Source organism: Trachymyrmex septentrionalis, unplaced genomic scaffold (genome assembly GCF_001594115.1).
Source record: "Trachymyrmex septentrionalis isolate Tsep2-gDNA-1 unplaced genomic scaffold, Tsep1.0 scaffold2, whole genome shotgun sequence".
Taxonomy (NCBI): Eukaryota; Metazoa; Arthropoda; class Insecta; order Hymenoptera; family Formicidae; genus Trachymyrmex; species Trachymyrmex septentrionalis.
The window spans coordinates 2290311-2311530 of NW_017305179.1; the positions used below are offsets into that span (position 1 = coordinate 2290311).

The 21220-nt window shown below is 35.0% G+C and overlaps 2 protein-coding genes across 5 annotated transcripts; both read right to left on the minus strand.

Moving 5' to 3' along the window:
* Positions 1-186: 186 nt before the first annotated feature.
* Positions 187-2636, minus strand: LOC108747349 (RNA-binding protein 40). The gene is made up of 5 exons (XM_018484753.1): positions 2509-2636; positions 1903-2382; positions 1715-1817; positions 897-1512; positions 187-812 (listed from the first exon to the last, which is right to left on the minus strand). Exons 1-5 carry the CDS (start codon positions 2515-2517, stop codon positions 653-655), a joined length of 1368 nt encoding a protein of 455 aa, XP_018340255.1. The 5' UTR covers positions 2518-2636; the 3' UTR covers positions 187-652.
* Positions 2637-5915: 3279 nt separating this feature from the next.
* On the minus strand, positions 5916-20973 carry LOC108747507 (mucin-12-like). Of its 4 annotated transcripts, none has more exons than XM_018485045.1 (6): positions 20797-20973; positions 11496-11587; positions 10003-11043; positions 8683-9882; positions 6425-8601; positions 5916-6341 (listed from the first exon to the last, which is right to left on the minus strand). In XM_018485045.1, the coding sequence occupies exons 2-6, from the start codon at positions 11560-11562 to the stop codon at positions 6048-6050; spliced, it is 4779 nt and encodes a 1592-aa protein (XP_018340547.1). In that variant the 5' UTR covers positions 11563-11587; positions 20797-20973; the 3' UTR covers positions 5916-6047. The 4 variants fall into 4 exon arrangements, with proteins under 4 accessions (XP_018340547.1, XP_018340549.1, XP_018340548.1 ...); XM_018485047.1 differs by having other exon boundaries at positions 8683-9558; positions 9928-11043; XM_018485046.1 differs by having other exon boundaries at positions 8683-9378; positions 9568-11043.
* Positions 20974-21220: the final 247 nt, after the last annotated feature.

Sequence of the window (21220 nt, forward strand, 5' to 3'; positions counted from 1 at the left end):
TCTGACAATTAGTAAATAATGGTAAAAAGTGATGAAAGACACATGAAGTGCTTTTATTCAATGTACATGCGTAGCTTATTTTCACACGCGCCTTTACTGATTGTCAGAAGGGGGGGGGGGGAGGAATGAACACAGTTTTTGTCCATTTTTACAAATAGTTTAAAGCAATCTCACCATTTTGTTTTATTCAAATTGTCTTCATTTATAAATAGCATGTAATAAAAATTAACATATCATTTCTCGCTTCTGACGTTCTCACGATTCAATATGACTGTGGTGACTACTCAGAAGCCGTAAACAAGTATTAATCGGTATTCTGGTTTAATTATACTTTTTTTCGTCCCGTTCCTTTAACATTTATTAGCTCAGATAAATTGCGCCGGACTTTTAAAGAATCGCAAGATTTGTTGCTCTTTAAAAACAAGTCATTATCAAAGTTTACATTTTAGATGACGTTGGATGCTTACTCAAATGAAATATATAAATCAGATATTGTTAATTGTTGAATAAAACTGACGTAGAACTACTTTAAGTCTGATGTAAGGACGTTTGCATTGTTTATTGCAACAATTTGTTTTCTAAGCAAAATCTTTAAATTAACATTTTAATTATGATATGAAATAAGTTATTAAGATTAGATTAAAGATGTATGTTAACTTCTATTAGTTTTAGCAAATTGCACAACCATAGGTTTATCTTTTAATATATATCCGTTCGTTTCTTCGAGAGCCATTTTTGCCTGTACAGCATTTTGTAAAGTGATAAATGCTTGTCCTTTCATTCTGCCTTCTTGCATAAGACGTACATCATATCTAGATAGAATACAGATGTTAATCAAGACATTATAGGATAACATAAATTGTAAATAGCAACAATAATACTAGCAAAATACTCACTCATTTTCGGTATCTTTTAATCCAGCAATAACATATCTTTCATAAATATAATGTAGATCCTTCATTTCGACTTGCTTTGTAAGATTTTTTATGTAGAGGCGATTGGAAAGTTTGCCCGGGTGATAATTTTTGAACACAGGAAGCAATCTTTGATCGTTAGCAGAGATCTTATTAGTCGCCAATTCCTCTGAAGTTATAAATTTATTTTTTGGCATTTCTGCATTCTCTTCACTGTCTTTTGCATCCTCAGTAGTTTTATTAGCTGGGAATATTAAACCAAATCCACCATCTATGGTCACAGTACTATCTCGATTAACAGATGTTGTTTCCAATGATTTGTCGAGAGTTTTCAATTCAATCTTAAGATTTTTAGTTTCCCCGCGTTGAACAGACTCGAACATATCTTCTGGCTTGAGCACTTTTTGCGTTGATGAAGATATCAGAATGTGTTTAGCAGGGTTCACAAACTTTGGAATTTTTATACGTTTTGTAGATTGCGGCCTTTTTCTTTTAACAGGGATAACTTCCAAAGGTCGAGTATTACCTTCTCCATCTGATTCTAACTCAGACTCCTCTTCCTCCGATCCCTCTTCATTCACTCGCTCGTGGAATATATCTAAACAGGAAGAATTTATTTAATTTTTTTCTGATCATTGCTCATTATTCTGGATGTGATTGAAGTCTCGCTATAAATGTTTTGTAGCATTGTGATTGATCAATCGGATGAGTTTTACTAATTAAGTAATCAAAAAATGCTTTTATTTAAAGCATTTGTAACATTACATTGACTGTCTACTGTATCCTCTGTTATTAAATACCTTTGTATTTCTCTATATTATACACTTCCCTAAGCATAGGAAATTCCATTTCTAATTCTTCAAAAGGAGGAGGTAGATTCATCTTATTCATTAAGTGTAATACCTACGAATACACGTACAACTGTAATAATGTCAATTAAAGTTGTATAAAAATAGGATCTTGTAACAAAAAAGACCCGACAGTTTACCTGTGTATAAAAAGCTGGCTGAGTTAACAATTGTATAGCTATCCTTGCCACTGTACTTTTTGTCGGCATCATATATTTATACCTTATATTTGGTGGAGGTGGTTGACTAAATTCATAATTCATTGTCCAATTGTTTAATTTCCGTAGAAATGCTTGAACATCAGACTTACTAACAGTTTCCATTTTCATGTTACTGTTCACTGATATTTTATGCTGGATGCCTTGCTCCGAAAGTTCAGTGGGTATAGATTTCTTAGCATATTCAACTGACAAATATTGTCCTCTGACATTTAACTGATGCAGACGCAGCAGTGCTTCTGCTGCTAATTGTTGAGATAGGAATTTGGCAAACGTGACTGTATACTTGCTGGATGGTCGTATCGTTTTAGTCTTGGTCGCACCATATCTCTGTAATAATGCATCGCGTCGCTCATCAGAAAGTTGTGGAGGCAAATGAAGGATTCTCAGAGTATCGCACGCCTAGAAAATACATTCGCGATATGTAAATAGATTTTTATGTAATAGGTTAGAAATATAATTCTACTTCATGAAAATTAAAGTTTGATATTTTAATTAATTTAATAATGTCCTATAAAATATAATTACTGGAATCATTTTTTATGAAATTTTTTTGTTTTATAATAAAAACGAGAGTAATCTTCACTCGAGTTGTCAAACAATTCTAACGAAATGCAAATAACCGTGAATCGCAACATCAATATTGCTGTCACGTTCGAAACCGGCCATTTTCCCATATCATATTCCGATTGGTTCCCACCGCAGCCATTCATAGTGACTAGTATGTGTGCATGGAGTTTTTCCACTAGGTCAAAAATCAAAAAGTCAGGAGTTCGATTGTGTATCTTGAAATGAGGTAAAAATTACAAAAGTGAACAAATTCACTAGAATTTTCATAATTTAATTGGTCAATACCTAGGAATCTTTGCTCACTTTTGTAATTTTCACCTTATTTTGAAATACACAATCGACTCTCTAATGTTAAATGGCCAATTGCCGATGTGGACAATCGAGCAGGGCCCTTATTCTTGAAAAGTATCGCATATGAAAAACTAGGGAAGTACTATAGTCTATGTAACGCATACTATAGTATTTCCCTAGTTTTTTGTATACGATACTTTTCAAGAAGGGGGCCCAGATTAACTTTTTGTCCGATTTATATCCGTTTACACCAACGTAGATTAACTTTAACCTCGATTCAACTTAGGCCGGAATCAGACTATGCATTAAAGATTAAAATTAAAGATTGAAATTTTACCAATGAGGACAAAGAAATTTTGGCTCCTATTGGTTGAATACTCCTCCATTACTCCGGATCTACAATAGATTTTTAAGCCTTAAGCGATAAGGAATGGATGAATCACAATCAATTATTCTCTTCGCATTCGACTGTAGTTGGCCAATTTTTTAAGGCTTAAAACACTTATTGTAAATCCAGACTCGTCGAGACTTGCGCATGCCGAAGTCGAACGAGCGTCCGAAGCACTATTGCGCAATGCGTTGTAGCAGAAAGAAATCTGAGAGGGTTTCCTTTCTCTTTTGAATCTAAAATCCATGGTATAAAAGAGAAAAAGAAGAAAAGAGGGGGCCAGCTTGGCCATTTTCGTCGAAATCGCCCGTATACTACCGCCACTATACTCATTTTCGAAATGGGTACTATGTAATTATATCCATTTTCACACTATCGGTAAAATTAGCAAGGAGTTCGTTGAAAATGTAAAAAATATTTATTAACATAAAATTTTTCTTTTGCTTGAATATAATTCTCAATAATTATACTTCGAAATCAATCAAATGCTATTCTGCACAATTAAGTTACAAAAAATGCAACTTAATATTAATATATATTCCTATACAAATTTTACGCGACGCTATTCTCGCACAAAAATAATACAGCTAGAGTGTTTGTGTAATTAATAATAATTTAATAAATTTCTCGTTTCAAGCATTTTTCGCGATATTGCATATAAAAAAATTAAATTTGTTGCGATTATTTTACTGGGAATGATAATACATTAGCCGACAATAGAAGGAATGTTTCTCTTTCTTATTAATCTGTGATCCATTTGATTGATATCTTTTATATTTCTGAAGATCTGAATCTACTTCAATCCATTCTCGTTTGCTGGATAGTAATAGATAATTTTGTATATTGTATATTTTTCAGATGATATTTTTCCTCCCACGGGTATGAAATGAGAGGGCTAAGTACTTTGAAGATATACACGAAAAGAATAATTTTTCTTAAATATATAAAAATATCTAATGTCTGTAACTTTTTAGATACTTTAACATAATCGTTCTCTCTGTGTAAAAATAATCTAAGACAGAAGCTAACCTCGTTAACTATTAGCCTATTCGCCGATTTAAGTGAATATAAGCGAACGGCAGCTGGTTCGTCGCGCGTTTGTTTTGGAAATAATAAATATATCGTTGACATACACGTTAAAAAAAAATGGACTTTGTATAAACGGAGTATGTAGTGTTGCGCGATAGATTTTTATTAATAATAATTAAGTATATATTATTTGCGAGTGTTTTTCGCGAGTGTCCTGTAAGGGGATCTAGATGAGACATTGATCAGGCACCGGCGGAGCAATCTTAGGGTGAGTATTATTTTCTGTCTATATACAATTGTTTGTTATCTCGATATATTATTAATGATTATTTATTACTTCTTATTCTAGCCATGATAGTTTCTGAGAAGACACGTTATTAACATACAGTAAATTTTTTGAACTCGAACTTTTCATACTCGTATATAAAGAAAAGTGATTTTAATATTATTGAGTATTTTTATCTCATTGATGGTGGTTGGTGATATACATATAAATGTATATTTAGAAGAAATGTTAAATAAAACTTTTAACTAAAAAGTATTTTAACGTAAGAGGACGGGAAAGTAAAATATCGATTCTTATCACACACATACAATTTTTATTAATACAAATTTCATGTAGAGATCAAATATAAACACGCAAACGAACTTAACACAGAATTAAATGAACAAGTATTGATCTTAATTTATTCATATACTATATAAATATTTGATAAATGCATTAGAATACTTCGTGAGAAAGCATTAACTTCTTACGAGAAATTACTTGTCAAGATATATGTACAAAACGCGTGTACATTGCGCGTGAATATTTCTACACAATATGTCCTAAACAACTAGCTACCACATTTAGCACAAAGTTTTACATTTTTTAATGATGTCTTTCATGAATATTTTCTATGCGGAATATGAAATTCAGTTAATAAATATAAAATAGCATATTGCGTTATACAATCAGAATATTGCATACAAGTCCCGCAACCATCCCCAGTATCAAATAGTAGTAATTGAAAATATAATGATACTGAATGATAATTCTATAAAAATTGGAAAGTATTTACTTTTGCAAATATATTTCCTTTTATATATATATAATTTGTATCATTTGATATTTAGTGATAACGAAATAATAATAATCTGAATAACATATTAACAAAAATAAATAATCCCCCAATTCTATAATGAAAATTTGTCCTTGTACTCGATTCATACATTGCAAAGTTACTCACATTTGTCAATAATTATTAATAGATCTCATTATCATAACTATTACTGACTAAAAATTGAGTAATGGCAGTTTGACACTAATTCATCCAAGACGACTGCCGAAGATCTATTATTAAATTTAATCGAGATCTTCCGTAGCCATGTTGTTAAATATCATAAAGTATTGTAAATTATTGGAAATTAATAATACATACATATTTTTGCAGTAGCAAAAATAACTTTTTGCATCAAAATAAGCAAAAAGTTTAATTAGAATATTATTTTAGGAATGTTTTATAACTTATAAAAAGATAAACAAACACATCATACACACATTGCATTAATCATTCATTTAAATATGCAACTAGCACATTACTCTAGCATATTTACTTTCAATAATTCATCATTATTAATTTGCTAATATTGTAATTTTGTTAATTCTTCCTGTATATTCAATTATTCCACATTTTCATAGAGAATGACAATTAATTAAAAAAAATATATGTTTCTATAGACATTATTATGGCAAATTTGCAACTCGTATTTACTAAGAATGTAGAATATAGGAAATATCATTAAGCAATCAAGAGAAGTGTAGCATTCTGGCGGAAAGATTAAAATCTTCGATCGGTATTTGCCATCGATCATTCCAATCAATTTTGTCTCTGTACGACAAATGCGAACACATCGGGAGACGTGTCACACGTTCGCATCTTCTGGAGACCGACCAATAAACAAAGTTTTCAGGACATTTATAGAGGTATCCCTGTAAACTGTTTCGGACATCACGTTTACACTTGTAAAAGGTATTGCTGCAACCTTGTTGATAAGGAAAATGTCCTTCTTGCGGACAAAGCTGATTTGACGATACCTTTACCTAAAATTGAAAAAACATTTTGCAATGAATATTTTTTTGTTATAAGTTATTAGTTTATTTAATTGATTATTGAAAATACTTACAGGTGATAAAGCATGATCTTCTAATCTTCTATAAAATCTGGCGCTTGACTTGGTTCCCATGCATGGTTGACTGCTTTCACTTTCGGGTAGACATTGAATCTTTTTCTCGTCAAAAATGGTATTTTCGGGACAACTCAATACGAGAATCTTTATTTCCATGTCTTCGGAACTACATTGATAGAATAGATTACAATGTTTCGGATGCCTTCGGAAGCCAGTGGGACAAACTAGAGTTATTTGATCATCAGTTAAATTGCCTATAGAACAAGGTGCTCCTTGTTCCGCTGTTGTCGATTCTGATGATTCAGTCGTTGTTTGTTCTTGAGATTCTGTCGTGGATTGTTCCTGTAATTCGGTTGTTGATTGTTCTTGAGTTTCTGTAGTAGATGGTTCTTTTGACTCTGTTGTTGATTGCTCCTGAGATTCTTCAGTTGTCGATTGTTCCTGGGATTCCGTAGATTGTTTTTGAGACTCGGTCGTAGATGTTTCGGATTCTGTGGAAACAGCAGCTTCAGTTGTAGCTTCGCTACTTTGTTCAGAAGTGCTAGAATCGATAGCAGTTTCTGTAGTGGCAGTAGTGGATTCAGTCGTAGACTCTATCATACTTTCGCTACTCTCTGGTATATTTGATGTCGTTGATTCTGTAGAAGTAGGAGCGCTTTCTTCTGAAGTAGACGTACCAAGCTCAGTCGTTGTACTTTCTTCTGTTTGCTGAGTTGTGCTCTGTGTAGCTACAGTAGCAGTTCCCTCTGATGTCGATTGTTCAGGCGTTCCGGATTGAGTTGTCGATTCTACATTGCTTGAAATATTTCCAGTCGTACAATCTTTTGCGGATTGAACAGATTCAGGATAATTGCATACATTGATGCTGGAATCAAAAATAGTGCCTGGTGGGCAGTCAAAATGATATACATTAAAACCATTGCCATTATTGACGCAGCGATAGAATTGATCGCACCTGGTTGGATGCGGATAAAATCCTTCGTTCTTGCATACTATTGCGTTGCTCGGCTTTTGTGTCGCACAATCTGGTGTATGTGATTCTGATGTAGATGAAGATGATCCTTCATTTGATTCAGAAGTAGATTCAGATGAGGATGAAGATGAACTTTCTGTACTAGAACCAGGCATTTGAATCTCTTCTGGTTTTTCTGAAGCGGGAGTTTCGCTACTACTAACAGATGTACTTGTTGTCGATGATGACTCTGTCTTGTCTGATGTTTCACTTGGAGTACTGGTAGTTGTAGTGCTTTCGGTAGAAATTGGAATTGGAGATGTAGTCGCAATTGTTTGACTAGAAACAGTTGTGGAACTACTCATGGCAGGAAGTTCAGATGTAGGAGTATTGGAATCAAGACCTTGATCGATTTCATTGCTACCTGGTGAACATGAAGCTACTTTATCAATATAATTACACGTTTGTATTAATTGATCCCATGCTGTGCCAGAACTGCATTTAAATTCGTATTTTTGATATCCGGATTGGTTTTGAACGCAACGATAGAATTGTTTGCAGTTATCAGGGTCCGGAAAGAAACCTTCTTTAGTACACTTGTATTTTTCATTCTGAGGTGAAGATGCAGCTGACGAAGCAGAACTTGGCAAAGTAGTTGTACTAGTATCAGGTGGCAAATATGAAACAGATTCGGGTGTAGATTCAGATATTCCGCTGGTAGTAGTCGAGGGTGGCAAATAAGATACAGATGTAGTAGTCATATGTGCAGGAGGAACATAAGAAACAGATTCGGTAACTTGCATTGTCGAAGACGAGTATGTACTACTGGGTGGCAAATAAGAAGTTGACGTCGTCTGAGATGGTGCAATGGGACTGGTAGTGCTATCAGGTTGAGCCGAAGATTGTATCTCTGGTTTTGAAGATGTCGGTGGCAAAGTCGAGTTTTCAGGAGATTGCGATGGTAATTTACTTGTATCTGGTCCAATTGTACTATTTATTTCATTCAGCGATGTGTCGGGTTTATCTGTAATTGCACCATTTGCCTGATTGCAATGCGGTACAGCATTAGCATAATTGCAATTCTGAATGGACGGATCCCAAACAGTTTCAGCACCACATTGAAAGTCGTATTTTATAAAGGAGGACATGCCATTATCGACACACCGATAAAACTTGCGACAATCTTGTGGATCGGAGAAAAACCCTTCTGCTGTACAAATACCTAAAATAAGATTTTGTTTATATTATACTAATAGTGAAACTATAGTATACACATATATAATATTTTATATAGTTATCGTACCTGTTGACGGTTGATTAACAGATGAATTCGGTGAGTCTGGATTTCCAGGGGATCCAGGAATGCTTGGACTGCTTGGAGAACCTGGTCTTCCTGGATATCCCGGAGTGCCTGGACTACCCGGAGAACCTGGAGTGCCTGGAGAACCCGGTGTCCCCGGATATCCCGGAGAGCCTGGAGAACCCGGTGTGCCTGGGTATCCCGGAGAGCCTGGAGAACCCGGCGAACCTGGAGTGCCTGGACTACCCGGCGAACCCGGAGTGCCTGGAGAACCCGGTGTTCCTGGATATCCCGGAGAGCCTGGACTACCCGGCGAACCTGGAGTGCCTGGAGAATCCGGTGTTCCCGGATATCCCGGAGAGCTTGGAGAACCCGGTGTCCCCGGGTATCCCGGAGAGCCTGGAGAACCCGGTGTGCCTGGGTATCCCGGAGAGCCTGGAGAACCCGGCGAACCTGGACTACCTGGAGAACCCGGAGAGCCTGGAGAACCCGGTGTTCCTGGATATCCCGGAGAGCCTGGACTACCCGGCGAACCTGGAGTGCCTGGAGAACCCGGTGTCCCCGGATATCCCGGAGAGCCTGGAGAACCCGGTGTGCCTGGAGTGCCTGGACTACCCGGCGAACCCGGAGTGCCTGGAGAACCCGGTGTCCCTGGGTATCCCGGAATGCCTGGAGAACCTGGTGATGTTCCCGGATATCCTGGAGAACCTGGAGAACCGGGTGTTCCTGGGTATCCCGGAGTGCCTGGAATACCCGGAGAACCCGGAGTGCCTGGAGAACCCGGTGTTCCCGGGTATCCCGGAGAGCCTGGATTACCTGGAGAACCCGGAGAGCCTGGAGAACCCGGTGTTCCTGGATATCCCGGAGAGCCTGGACTACCTGGCGAACCTGGAGTGCCTGGAGAACCCGGTGTCCCTGGGTATCCCGGAGTGCCTGGAGAACTCGGTGATGTTCCCGGATATCCTGGAGAACCGGGTGTTCCTGGGTATCCCGGAGTGCCTGGACTACCCGGAGAACCCGGAGTGCCTGGAGAACCCGGTGATGTTCCCGGATATCCTGGAGAGCCTGGAGAACCGGGTGTTCCTGGGTATCCCGGAGTGCCTGGACTACCCGGAGAACCCGGAGTACCTGGAGAACCCGGTGATGTTCCCGGATATCCTGGAGATCCTGGAGAACCCGGTGTTCCTGGGTATCCCGGAGTGCCTGGACTACCCGGTGTCCCCGGGTATCCCGGAGACCCTGGACTACCTGGAGTGCCTGGACTACCTGGAGAACCTGGAGTGCCTGGAGAACCCGGTGATGTTCCCGGATATCCCGGAGAACCTGGAGAACCCGGTGTTCCTGGGTATCCTGGCGACCCTGGACTACCTGGTGAACCTGGTGTCCCTGGATATCCCGGAGAGCCTGGAGAACCCGGTGTTCCTGGGTATCCCGGAGAGCCTGGACTACCCGGTGAACCTGGTGTCCCTGGATATCCCGGAGAGCCTGGAGAACCCGGTGTTCCTGGGGATCCCGGAAAGCCTGGGCTACCCGATGATCCTGGTTGGCCATTTGGATCTCCAGGTTGTCCTGGTTGACCATTTGGATCTCCAGGCTGTCCTGGTTGCCCTGGACTACCAGTATCACCATTCCATTGTCCACTGTTGTCTCCAGTGTCACCGTTCCATTGTCCATTATTATTCCCAGTTTCCAAATTCTGCCTACAGTCTTTCCTCGTAACAGCCCAAGCGTGATTACATGCTTGAATTTCTGGATCCCAAACAGTTTTATCGCCACACTTAAACTCATATTTTGTAAACCTTCCGTACCCTTCGTTTACGCATCTGTAAAATTTTTTGCAATCACAAGTATCGGCTAAAAATCCTTCTTGTGTACATGTTTGATATTCATTTTGACAATTAACAATGTTATTATCCGGTTCGTCTATAGGTGGTCGATTTGTTAGTGGTGGTAGTATTGTTGTTTCTGGTTTTTTTATTGTTGTCGCAGCTTCAGTCGTGATTGTAGATGGTTTAGTTATTGGGGACTGTATCATAGTTGATTGTGACCACATAGTTGTTCGTATTGTTGTTGTCCATGTAGGAGAAGGAGGATCTTGTATATTCGAATCGAGTTCATTCTCGGAGCTGCCACATTCAGGTCGACCACTATCTTCTGGATGCGTACAAATGTCTCCCTTATCCTTCGAGAACACTGTGCCTACTCCGCATTCAAATTTGAAAGTCGTTAACGGGCTGCCGTTGCCCCAATCTACACATCTATAGTAAACTCTGCAGTCATGCGAATCGGGATGATAACCCTCTTCTATACATTTAAAAGGAGCATTACTTTGTCGGTATTGATCTTGATTATACTCGTAATAATCTGCAATTCAATAAGATTTAATAAACACTCAAATTTAAGTTAGGCTAAATATTGTCATATAATTTTTACATATTAAAAAATTTATCTTATATTAATTTTTTTTAAATAAATTAAGATTAAAATAAAGAAAGATTAAACACATTTTAATACTTAAATAATATTTTGATGTGAATTTCTATACATATCCAGTTCTAATTTTTCACAATAAATTATTTATACCTGTTTAAGATACTTATTAGCATCAGTATCATTAAAGTACTTGCCAATTTAATTTGTGATATTATTATCTCAGTTTCAGTTTTAAGATTGCATTCTAAAATCGAAAATTATTTCGGCGCTCGTTATAGAACTGATATATATAAATTCGCATTGAAATATTATTTAATATTTATTTGTATATTCACAATGCGGTCTAATATCATTTATTAAAAAAATAAATAAATAGTTCTCACCAGCTTTTGTAAATCTTATTATGAGCAATACTGTGAAAATGCTCAAAGTCGATTGAACTTTCCACATCTTTTGTGTATATATCCAACTTTATCTATAATCAGAAATATAATAAAATTATTAATCATTATAATGTAAAAATATAAATTTTGTTAAAATAAAGGATTAACTGACAATATTTCTTAAAGTACAAATTTTTAATGAAGAATCTAAGATAAATTTCGCAAATATCATTAAGCAAATTATCATAGTCTGCTTGATAAACGAAAACTTTTTTCTATTAATTATCGACAGTTAAGAGTTTTAATTTTTTAATTGAAAGTTTTTTTCAACGAAAGTTTTTATAATACTTTCATTAACCTTTCATTGTACTATAAATAAAACACGATCTGGATTTTTAAAATGATCATGTCTATAAATAACGAGCGATATGAAAATTTGAATATATTATACTTATTACCCACATATTTATATTCATTCTATCCATTAACAGAACTGTTAGATTATTTGCATATACGTATGTATAAATATGTTACATAGATGAAATCTAAGGAACTGAATTTGGAAGAACAGTTTACAATAAAAAATAAAAACATGATGACGTAATCACAATTTATTTATTACATATATTATGTTTAGATTTCAGAAGAAATGTTGGTTTTTTTTTTTGCCAAACAATTTATAAGTCTAACCGTGTATGTTAACTATCTTGGTTATTGACCCTGCTGTTTTGAAGAACGGCTATCCACTTCTGTTTTAATTTATCCGATAAGAAAGCATCTTAAAGCATGTTAAAGCTTCCATAAAAAAACGTCATCATGTGCATCTTATTTCTTCAACTATCTGCAGCTCTATTGATGAAGTATATGCAGTTCGCTGCTGTTTATCAAGATGGAAACTACGAGCAACGGTGAGAAACTAATTGTGAGATCTATGCAACAGGAAATATAAATGCTAGCATAAGTCGCTATAGGCGATGATATAGGGATATAGTTTATTATTAATTCAAAATTTTTTGTTAAATGTTAATTATCATTAACATCTAAACAAAAGTAAAAAGTTTTATTACTGAAAAGAGATATGCGGTAATATTCTATGTAGAGGATAATTTAAACCTGTTTCAATCTCGTTTGATGATCTTTTCTTTTCGTTTAGTGAAAAGAATGTTATTACGCGATAATCACGTAACATCAAACTACGCCTTCTTGCAGAGTATCCATAACTTCACCGTGACGTTACGTTCAGATTGTGAATTCATTGTCATGCCAATCGTGCGTTGCAAAATTTGTTTCATACAATTTATTTCATACTTTTTATAATCTTTAGAAAGCATTTAACAGCGCAATTTTCAAACTTTTATCTAATGTACGCTGCAATTGATACAGCTAATATTTTGTTATATTACCATATTAAATTCGTGTGAATAACCTACATTGTAATACGGTATACTTGGAGAAATTTTCGCAGCGTTGAATGAAACATTTTTTGGTGCGATGTTGTAGGCTCCGTTTACATCGTTGATCGTTCACTGAATGCTAATCAAGATTATTCCACGTGGTCATTGCTTCCAATCACAGGCGTGTTTACGATTATGCGAAAGAGCGTGCAATCTATTTTGCATGCTGAACATCAATGTTAGTGAATGCAAAATAAATAATAGATCAGAAAAAACATTAATAGAATTTAACCGCGCTTAGTTTTATAGGTGTGTGTGTGTGTGTGTGTGTGTGTGTGTGTAAAATGCAAATTCCAAAGAAAATAAGCAAAGTTTAGTTTAATCGAAAAAGAAATTTTTATTTGCTAGTTATAATTCTCAAACTCGTTACACATGGTTCTTTACAGAGAAATTGCATTTTGTAATATGAGAGTAATTACGCACCCTTTGGCTATTATCAATAAGTATTTTAGTTTGGTCCTGTCATTTATTATTGCGACTACAAACGTATGTTTATTCCTTATTCATCTCTTTTATGGGCAATTAACGTTGCGCAAGATTCCACGTTGTCTATCGTAAAGTATTGCAGATACATTTTGTTGCGCGGCGCATCGCTACGTGCATAAAGCATAATGAGGAGCCATTCGGCTGTTACTATCGTTTACTATCAAAGTGTAAACGGATACCCTAAGCTGCGGATATAAATGCCAGACGGTTCGAAGATACGCGCAAGTAATGATAGGCTGTTAAGAGGGTAACATGGTTTATTTATAAACCGTTTCAAACAGGTCTACCACCTGCTGCTGCTGCTGCTGCTGCTGCCGCTGTTGCTGGTGGTGATGTTGCTGTTGCTGCTGTTGCTGTTGTTGTTGCTACTTCAGGGAATTAAATCTAAACGAACTCGCAGCCTCGGACGCATTTCAAGGACAACGTGTCCAGCGTATCTCCGCGGTTTGTCGTGCAATTAACCCGCCCTTCGCCGATGGATATCTCGACTGGTAAGAATCGACATTGCGGAATTAACTGGCTTCCTTTTCTCCCTTTCGCCCCCCTCCCCCCTCTCTCGCTCTTTCTTTCTCTTTCATGCGGCGCAACGCCGACAGAATTTATATATCGAATCTTTCATAAGTTCTCAAACATGCAAATACATGAAACTATTTAATTATTGTTCATGTATTACCATTCGAGAATTAACACGTCATAGTAAAATGCTATTTTTGATCACATAAAGTAATCTAGATGCAATTGGCCTTTCAGTTTGTTTGCCTTCACTAATGTAATCACTGACATTAGTATATGTATCATCATAGCGGTAACTCGATTTAAATGTAAATCGAATCGTACATATTGCGTTTCTTTTATTAGAGCAATCTGAAAATGGGAAAATTAGTGATAACGTTATCCGATACCTTCACAAAACATTAAGTGTTCATTAACGTACTGATTATTATTATAAATAGTATACATATTTAACTTGCATCTCTAAGGTATATCTAGAGGATAAAGGAAGTTTGTAATCGGAGATTGCAGAAATCAAACGCTTATCGCGAGTTAAATGTTCGCGATAAGTATTTGATTTCTGCAACTTCGATCAAGCGTAAAAGGCTTTACCCAAGCGCTTACTCAAGCATGTATTTACATTACGACTCTTAAGTTTATCTGTTTAGAAAAAGAGTTTTTTTAAATTTGAGAAACAAATAAAATTAATTAAATAGATAATATTTAACTTATTTGTAGATGAACTGTAAAAAATCAAATTAGACATTACGACCCTAAATGCTTCTAATAGCAAATGTCAGTGCGATAAAGAAATGCAAAACAGAAATGTGTGCTTTTTTTAATCGCACTATCGAAAATATCTTTATCATCTTTAGAGTAGGACTTCAGAAAAAATTAACATAATAGCGTTCAGATTACATTAATTAACTTTGTAATTATCGACAGTTATTGCACACCTTCTTCTTCTTCTTCTTTCATTCTTTAAAGATTTAACGGTGAACTGTTTATGAAAATGACAAGAAATTTACTAGTCTGGATAATCGATCGATCGTAAAGAGCCGATAATCTAATTAATAGTGGTTGAGTGTCACTCAATATCGTTATTAAAAGCCGTACCCCAACAAGTTTGACAAGTTTGAGATCGCCCCATTAAAGGCAATAAATTATTACTTGACTTATCATTTATCAGAAAGATTGATGATAAGATTGCAAATTGAGAGAGAGAGAGAGAGAGAGAGAGAGAGAGAGAGAGAGAGAGAGAGAGAGAGAGAGAGAGAGGCTTTTTATAGAATAATAAAGATATATAATTATGTACTTCACAACGACACTCTTTTTGCATTATAAGAATATTCTTTCCTTCAACGTACATAGTTCACCGTTAATTTGCATGATCCTTAAAAATAAAACATTATTATGAATTAATTATAGATCTGATACAGTTCAAAATATAATTAATTTTAGAAGTACATCTTTTTGAATCGCATAATATGTAGATGCTTTCTCGATTTTTATCTTGAAAATCATTTTTTTCAATTCGAGTAACTTCACGCGTGAAACGAAGCTTGGCCTCGAATTAAAAACGATTATTGGAATTCTCGACACAGATGCTTGTTAATTGCGTGGAACATGTTTTAAGAAATAGTAATCTATAGTCAACCTTGTCGCCAAACATCGCTGATAACGCCGTAATAATAGAAAATTGGCAGAAAATATAAGTGTACATTTCCCGATCCTTGAGTCTATACGTCCTTTGCGCGGTCGACGTTCGATTTGATTCATCGCAAGCATTTCTTATGGATAATGAAGGATAAGTGACGTGCGATTATTATTTTTTATTCAGAACCGAACAGTTGGAGGACATACCGATAACATTGTATCGAATGTTTGTAACGCAAAATTAGACTTTTCGAAATTGTTAATAAGTTGCACTAGCAAATATTATATATAAAGCTTGCTTTGGAAAATGTCTTCAAGTAAGTGCTCAAAATTACAACTTATGTGATGTGCATTCAGACAGAAGCAAAAGCTAATCGAGACACAACCTGTTACACCGTGACGAAGGAAATAGTAATATCTCAGTCTGCGGGCGATGATGCAGTACAGTGAACCTGAGCTGTTATGATAGCATGCGTACGGCCTAAGTGCAACCTTGCCGCGGAAAGTAGCAAGGTCGTTTCTTCTCCCGCCAATTCCACTTTTGCCCTCTCTACCGATATGTGTACTGGTGTATGTACAGTGGCGTCGGAATGATGAGAAGTCATACAGAATCCGGAATAAATTGCAACAATTACTGAAAGGACATTCACTAAACGTTATGTTAAGAAACATATCTTCCATTCAGGAAATGTGCTTTTAAAATACTTAAATATTTTTATAAAAGAATAATAATAGGATTTATATATTCCCGTTTACATCAGTTATTTATATTAAATATATATTATTAGAAAAAAATTATCAGATAAATTTTTCTTCAAATCAGGATATTCTATTATTCAGCAATACAATATAATACAATCTTGCAGTGTTCAATGAAATCAAGACATAAGACGAATTCCTCTTAAAATAACTGCATTGATTATTATGACATGTTATTATCATTGAAATATTGCGTACTTGTAAATATGTACAATTCAACATAAGTGTATCTTCAGTAGAAAGATTTCACTCTTGAATAATTTTTTATTTAAAAGAATCTTTAGACTCTCTTCTTTAAAATTTGGAATAAAATTATCGCGGGTTAAAATAGATAAAATTCATCATTAATTATTTCTACAAATTTAGTTATATATTTATTTAAAGGATAAGTATATAATATAATCTTTATGAAAATGTAAAATATTTTTAATTTGCACTATATGTTTTAGGGAAATTAATGTAAATTATATATGTAATCTTTAAATGTATAATTAATTTATGTGATATATTATACATATATATATATATATGTGTGTGTGTGTATACGTAATATATATAATATTACATGAGTATAATTGGCTGTATAGTTGGTTGCTTATATATGCAATTAGTATTTTTTTTATAAAGTAAAAAATGTTCATTTGCAAGTACAATATAAACTTGGCGCTGAATTAATAACGCGTAGTATAATGTTACAATATAAAAATTTACATGACGCTCGTTAACTGTACTCTATGGATTTCTTCGTGACTAACAACATCATCCAAACTCCCTTTGCAATGACACGTCGCAATTAAAGGGATCCTTGTAAGTTGTATACATCTTTTCCTGACTCTTCAGCTTCTACCATTCTCTTTACAAGTCTCTACACCTCTTTTTTCAATGTCCCCTTTATTTGCTACTCAATACAATCATCCCGTAGGTATCCCGAAGATCTATCATGCGTCGTGCGTAAATCCGTCACTGACACTAGCTACGCGTGTTAAGGTTCAAGGCTATTTGGTATACAAGCTACGTATCTCTAAGAAAATGAGAAAGCTGCAGGTGTGAATTACGTAGACATAAATAGAGCATAATTACTAGCCGCGGTGAATCAATGGAATCGGTATGTTCATAGTAAGAACCTTGTTTGGTGCAATTAATGATCACGTTGAGCTGGTATAATATAACGCAGCTGGAAATATATGTACAGTGAGAGTAAAAAGTATTCGCATAAGAAAATTTTTTATAAAAAAAGTCTTATTTTTGTAGAAACTAAACATTAATTAGCAATTTTATGCAATAAATACATTCTGTTCTAACATAAACAAGTGAGCTTCGCATGTATTTCTGATATTAGAAGCTAAATTTCTCGACTGTACATATACTTTTTGAGCATCCAAACAATAAAATTTTTCGTTTATTTTTCAGATGATATATTTTCTATAATTAATGCACATCTTTTTGGTATATATAATTTTAAGAAACATACAGTCTATTTTATTCTTTATAAATAAATTCTTAATTATTCAACAAGAAATGATCATCAATTAAAAGTCGAATCGACGTTAAATTGGTGTTGAAATCATCGTATCGATTCGACATCAATTTGACTTATTTCTCGCTGGATAATATTTAATTTTTTAAAATAAAGTTTATTTTTTTTTTTTTTAATATTTTCTCTGTACGAATACTTTTTGTACTCACTGTATATATATATATGTATATATACCTATACATGGTGTAAACTTTATATTTTTTACAATAACTTGTGTACGTAAACAATCATATTCAGTATTTAAATGTGTGTGCATTTATTCTTTATTCTTATTTCGTAATTTATAGAATTTTACAGACAAATATCACATATTATGGTCAATATTGAATATAAAAATAATTTTAAGTATGGATGATAATCGGTAAGATTTTACTGATTTTTTTATTCTATATACAGAATATGATTAAACAAGCGCGTGTATAGTTGCCGTTGAGTCAATTTTGAATTTTTCTTCTTCCGGTAACTTTTATCTTCCATTTTGGAATAATTGCGCAAGGTTAAACTGTCTGGAAACGTTGCTCGTTAAAATATTGTTAGTAATGGAAACATTCCTTGTATCACGTAACGAAAAAAAATTTTGTATAATTACACATTTTCTTTTGTAAAGATTGTTCTTTGTAACAAGAGGTTTACATAGGATCTTTTTATGTTGATTTCTCATTTTTAAATAATGTAACAACTATTTTTATGTTAGCATTAAAAATTGTTAATTAATTATTTATTTTTCAAATTCTTCTATTTAATCGTGATAACTGTATAATAAAAAATACAGAGCGCTGAGTGAATCACGCGATTTTTGTCTGTTTCTGTTAATGATTAAAAAAAGTGGTCTTACTCCCCAAAATATTATCGATACAATATTTTGCGAGTGAGACCACTTTTTATCATTAAAAGAGATAGAAAAAGTTGCGTGATTCACTTTACACTTTTAACAAATTTTATACTGCGATATTCCATAGATATCTAATATACTTCTCTCATTTATCCTAATTATTGCTTGTAACAAACATTTATTTATTACACGTGCAATTTTTAAGGCGCATTTTGTACAGCAATAATTAAGTAATACGTTGGAATGAAATTCGCATGATTCGCTCGATACTTACACAGTGCACGTGCGGTGTTTCTTTATGATACATCAGACCGAAAATTAATTTTAAGACCGGTATCACTTAAGGCTGTTGCCGTCTACAGATTACGAAATGCTACACAAGCGTACATAATGCATTATGCGCCCGCGAGCAAGCCTGTTTATTTTTCTTGGCCAATCGGTTATTTCAATGCCAAGATCGAACGACGGGATTGATCGGCCGTGCTCGAGCCGAGCATACGAAGCGCGGAATGTCGAGCCAAATACAGCAGCCGTTCAGATCGTGACGCGAATTCGCGATCGAGCGGGGGAATTTATATTTCGGCAACGGTCATTTACATTGTGGGCATGTTACGAGTATTGTAAGACCCGCTTGTGACCGGGTGAAACAGTTACGTGACGACCAGTGTCATGACCATATAACGACATATATTACACGCTCGACATTGATCTTCGACCAGCTCCAAAGAGCTTTTTTATTACGCTAAATGCCAATAGTATTTTTTTGGTAGCAATTTTAGAACGCGAAAATATGATTATAAAAGTGTGAGGTATGAATGAAAGCTATTATACGAAGTGTTCGTGTTTTAAGAGTTTTTTTTTTTATATTGTATTATTAGGTGATATCAGATAATTTCACGATAGAAATAATTAAAAGGAGGGTTTTCATTTAAATTACTGTTTTCATATTTTATTATCGCAATAAACATAATCACATTCAATTATACGTTTAAGACGTAAAATTGCGAGTGATCGTTATGTATTAACAGTATAACTAGTTTAATGGAATCCTAATGGCTATTAATTATAGATAACTATCGGAAATAAGGTATCCATTATACATATATCGTGCTTAATCTCAGTAATAAAGTAGCTTCGATTTAAATTATGAGACTTCTGATACTTTTGCTATACCTGTTAACTTGTAATAATCAATTAAGCTTTTGATCTCAAGAGCTAAATGAAAAGCGCTGCAACGTAAGAAAAATTTACAATACATTTACAAAAATGTATAAACGTAACTATGTTTACCACTATAAAATATGTAGATTAGTAATGTGTGCTAAACGCAATAATTATGCAAATTATTTTGGCATTAACAAAATTAGATATATAACATTTTGAGGAACTTAACGCATCATTTGGTTATCAATTATCGACACCAACGCATGATCGAATCGATCTCCGTTATCTGATGCATCATAATCGCTATGTATTTATGAGGCTGCTTAAATTTTCGACCAGTAACGCCTCGGACGTCGAAATTTATGCTAATCACTTCCCTCTAAGGCCTTCGTTAAATACTCCGCCAATCTACTTCCCAAGGAAGCGAAGAAATATCCCAAGGATATTTCTACGAAGTTTTTCAGAACTGCAGATAATAAATTATATTTGCGTGACCGCTTATGATGATTCCGAAAAATTATATTATAAATTAACTTTGATTCAAACGAGATTTATTCTCTTGATTATTTAAACGCCAGACATTTATTCATTGACCGGTACAAGTATCTTTCGCCATCATGCAACCCCCTAGAGATTAATGATCTAATCACTTTTCATTAATGAAATACAAACGCGCAAATTAAAAAAAAATATACGTCTCATAATTCTCATTTAATTTTCCGCACATATGCAATCTCCTAGAGATTAATGATTTAATCACTTTTTCTACTAACAAATACATTTCAAAACTTGCACAGATTTTCAAAAAATATCCAATCTATATGAAAAGAAATCTAACTTTTTAGCTTATTTTGCAAAAACCAAAAATTACAGATGATTGGTTTTCCTTCGCAAATATGAAAAAAGAATATATGGACTTACATTTCGATGCATTCAGCAAAGAATTCCGTCATTTGTTAGTCGTCCACGTTCGTCATCTCACAAATCCTTCCGTCTCCTTTCAATCCTCGTCTTCGGAAATTCGTGGAGCGTGAGCCCTGGCTGGCTTTACAAACTTTTTACCAACTATTCTGAAAATCGGTTGCTGATCGTGGCACGTTCCCGAGAGGGAGTAAGTCCTGAGGACGCGGATGGCTCCTACTTATAAAGACTTGGCCAAGACTTGACTCTCCAATTGGCTTGCCGGTGTGCGTGGAGCACCGGCACGCGTGTGTATGTGCACGCGAGAAGGAATAGTGGCTGCGTGCAGGTGTGGAAGGGGGCACAAACCGTGTTCCGATCGTTACACGCTCGATGTTACACATTACACACGAGAACCGATACCGTGTCCAGGAATTCGCACCTC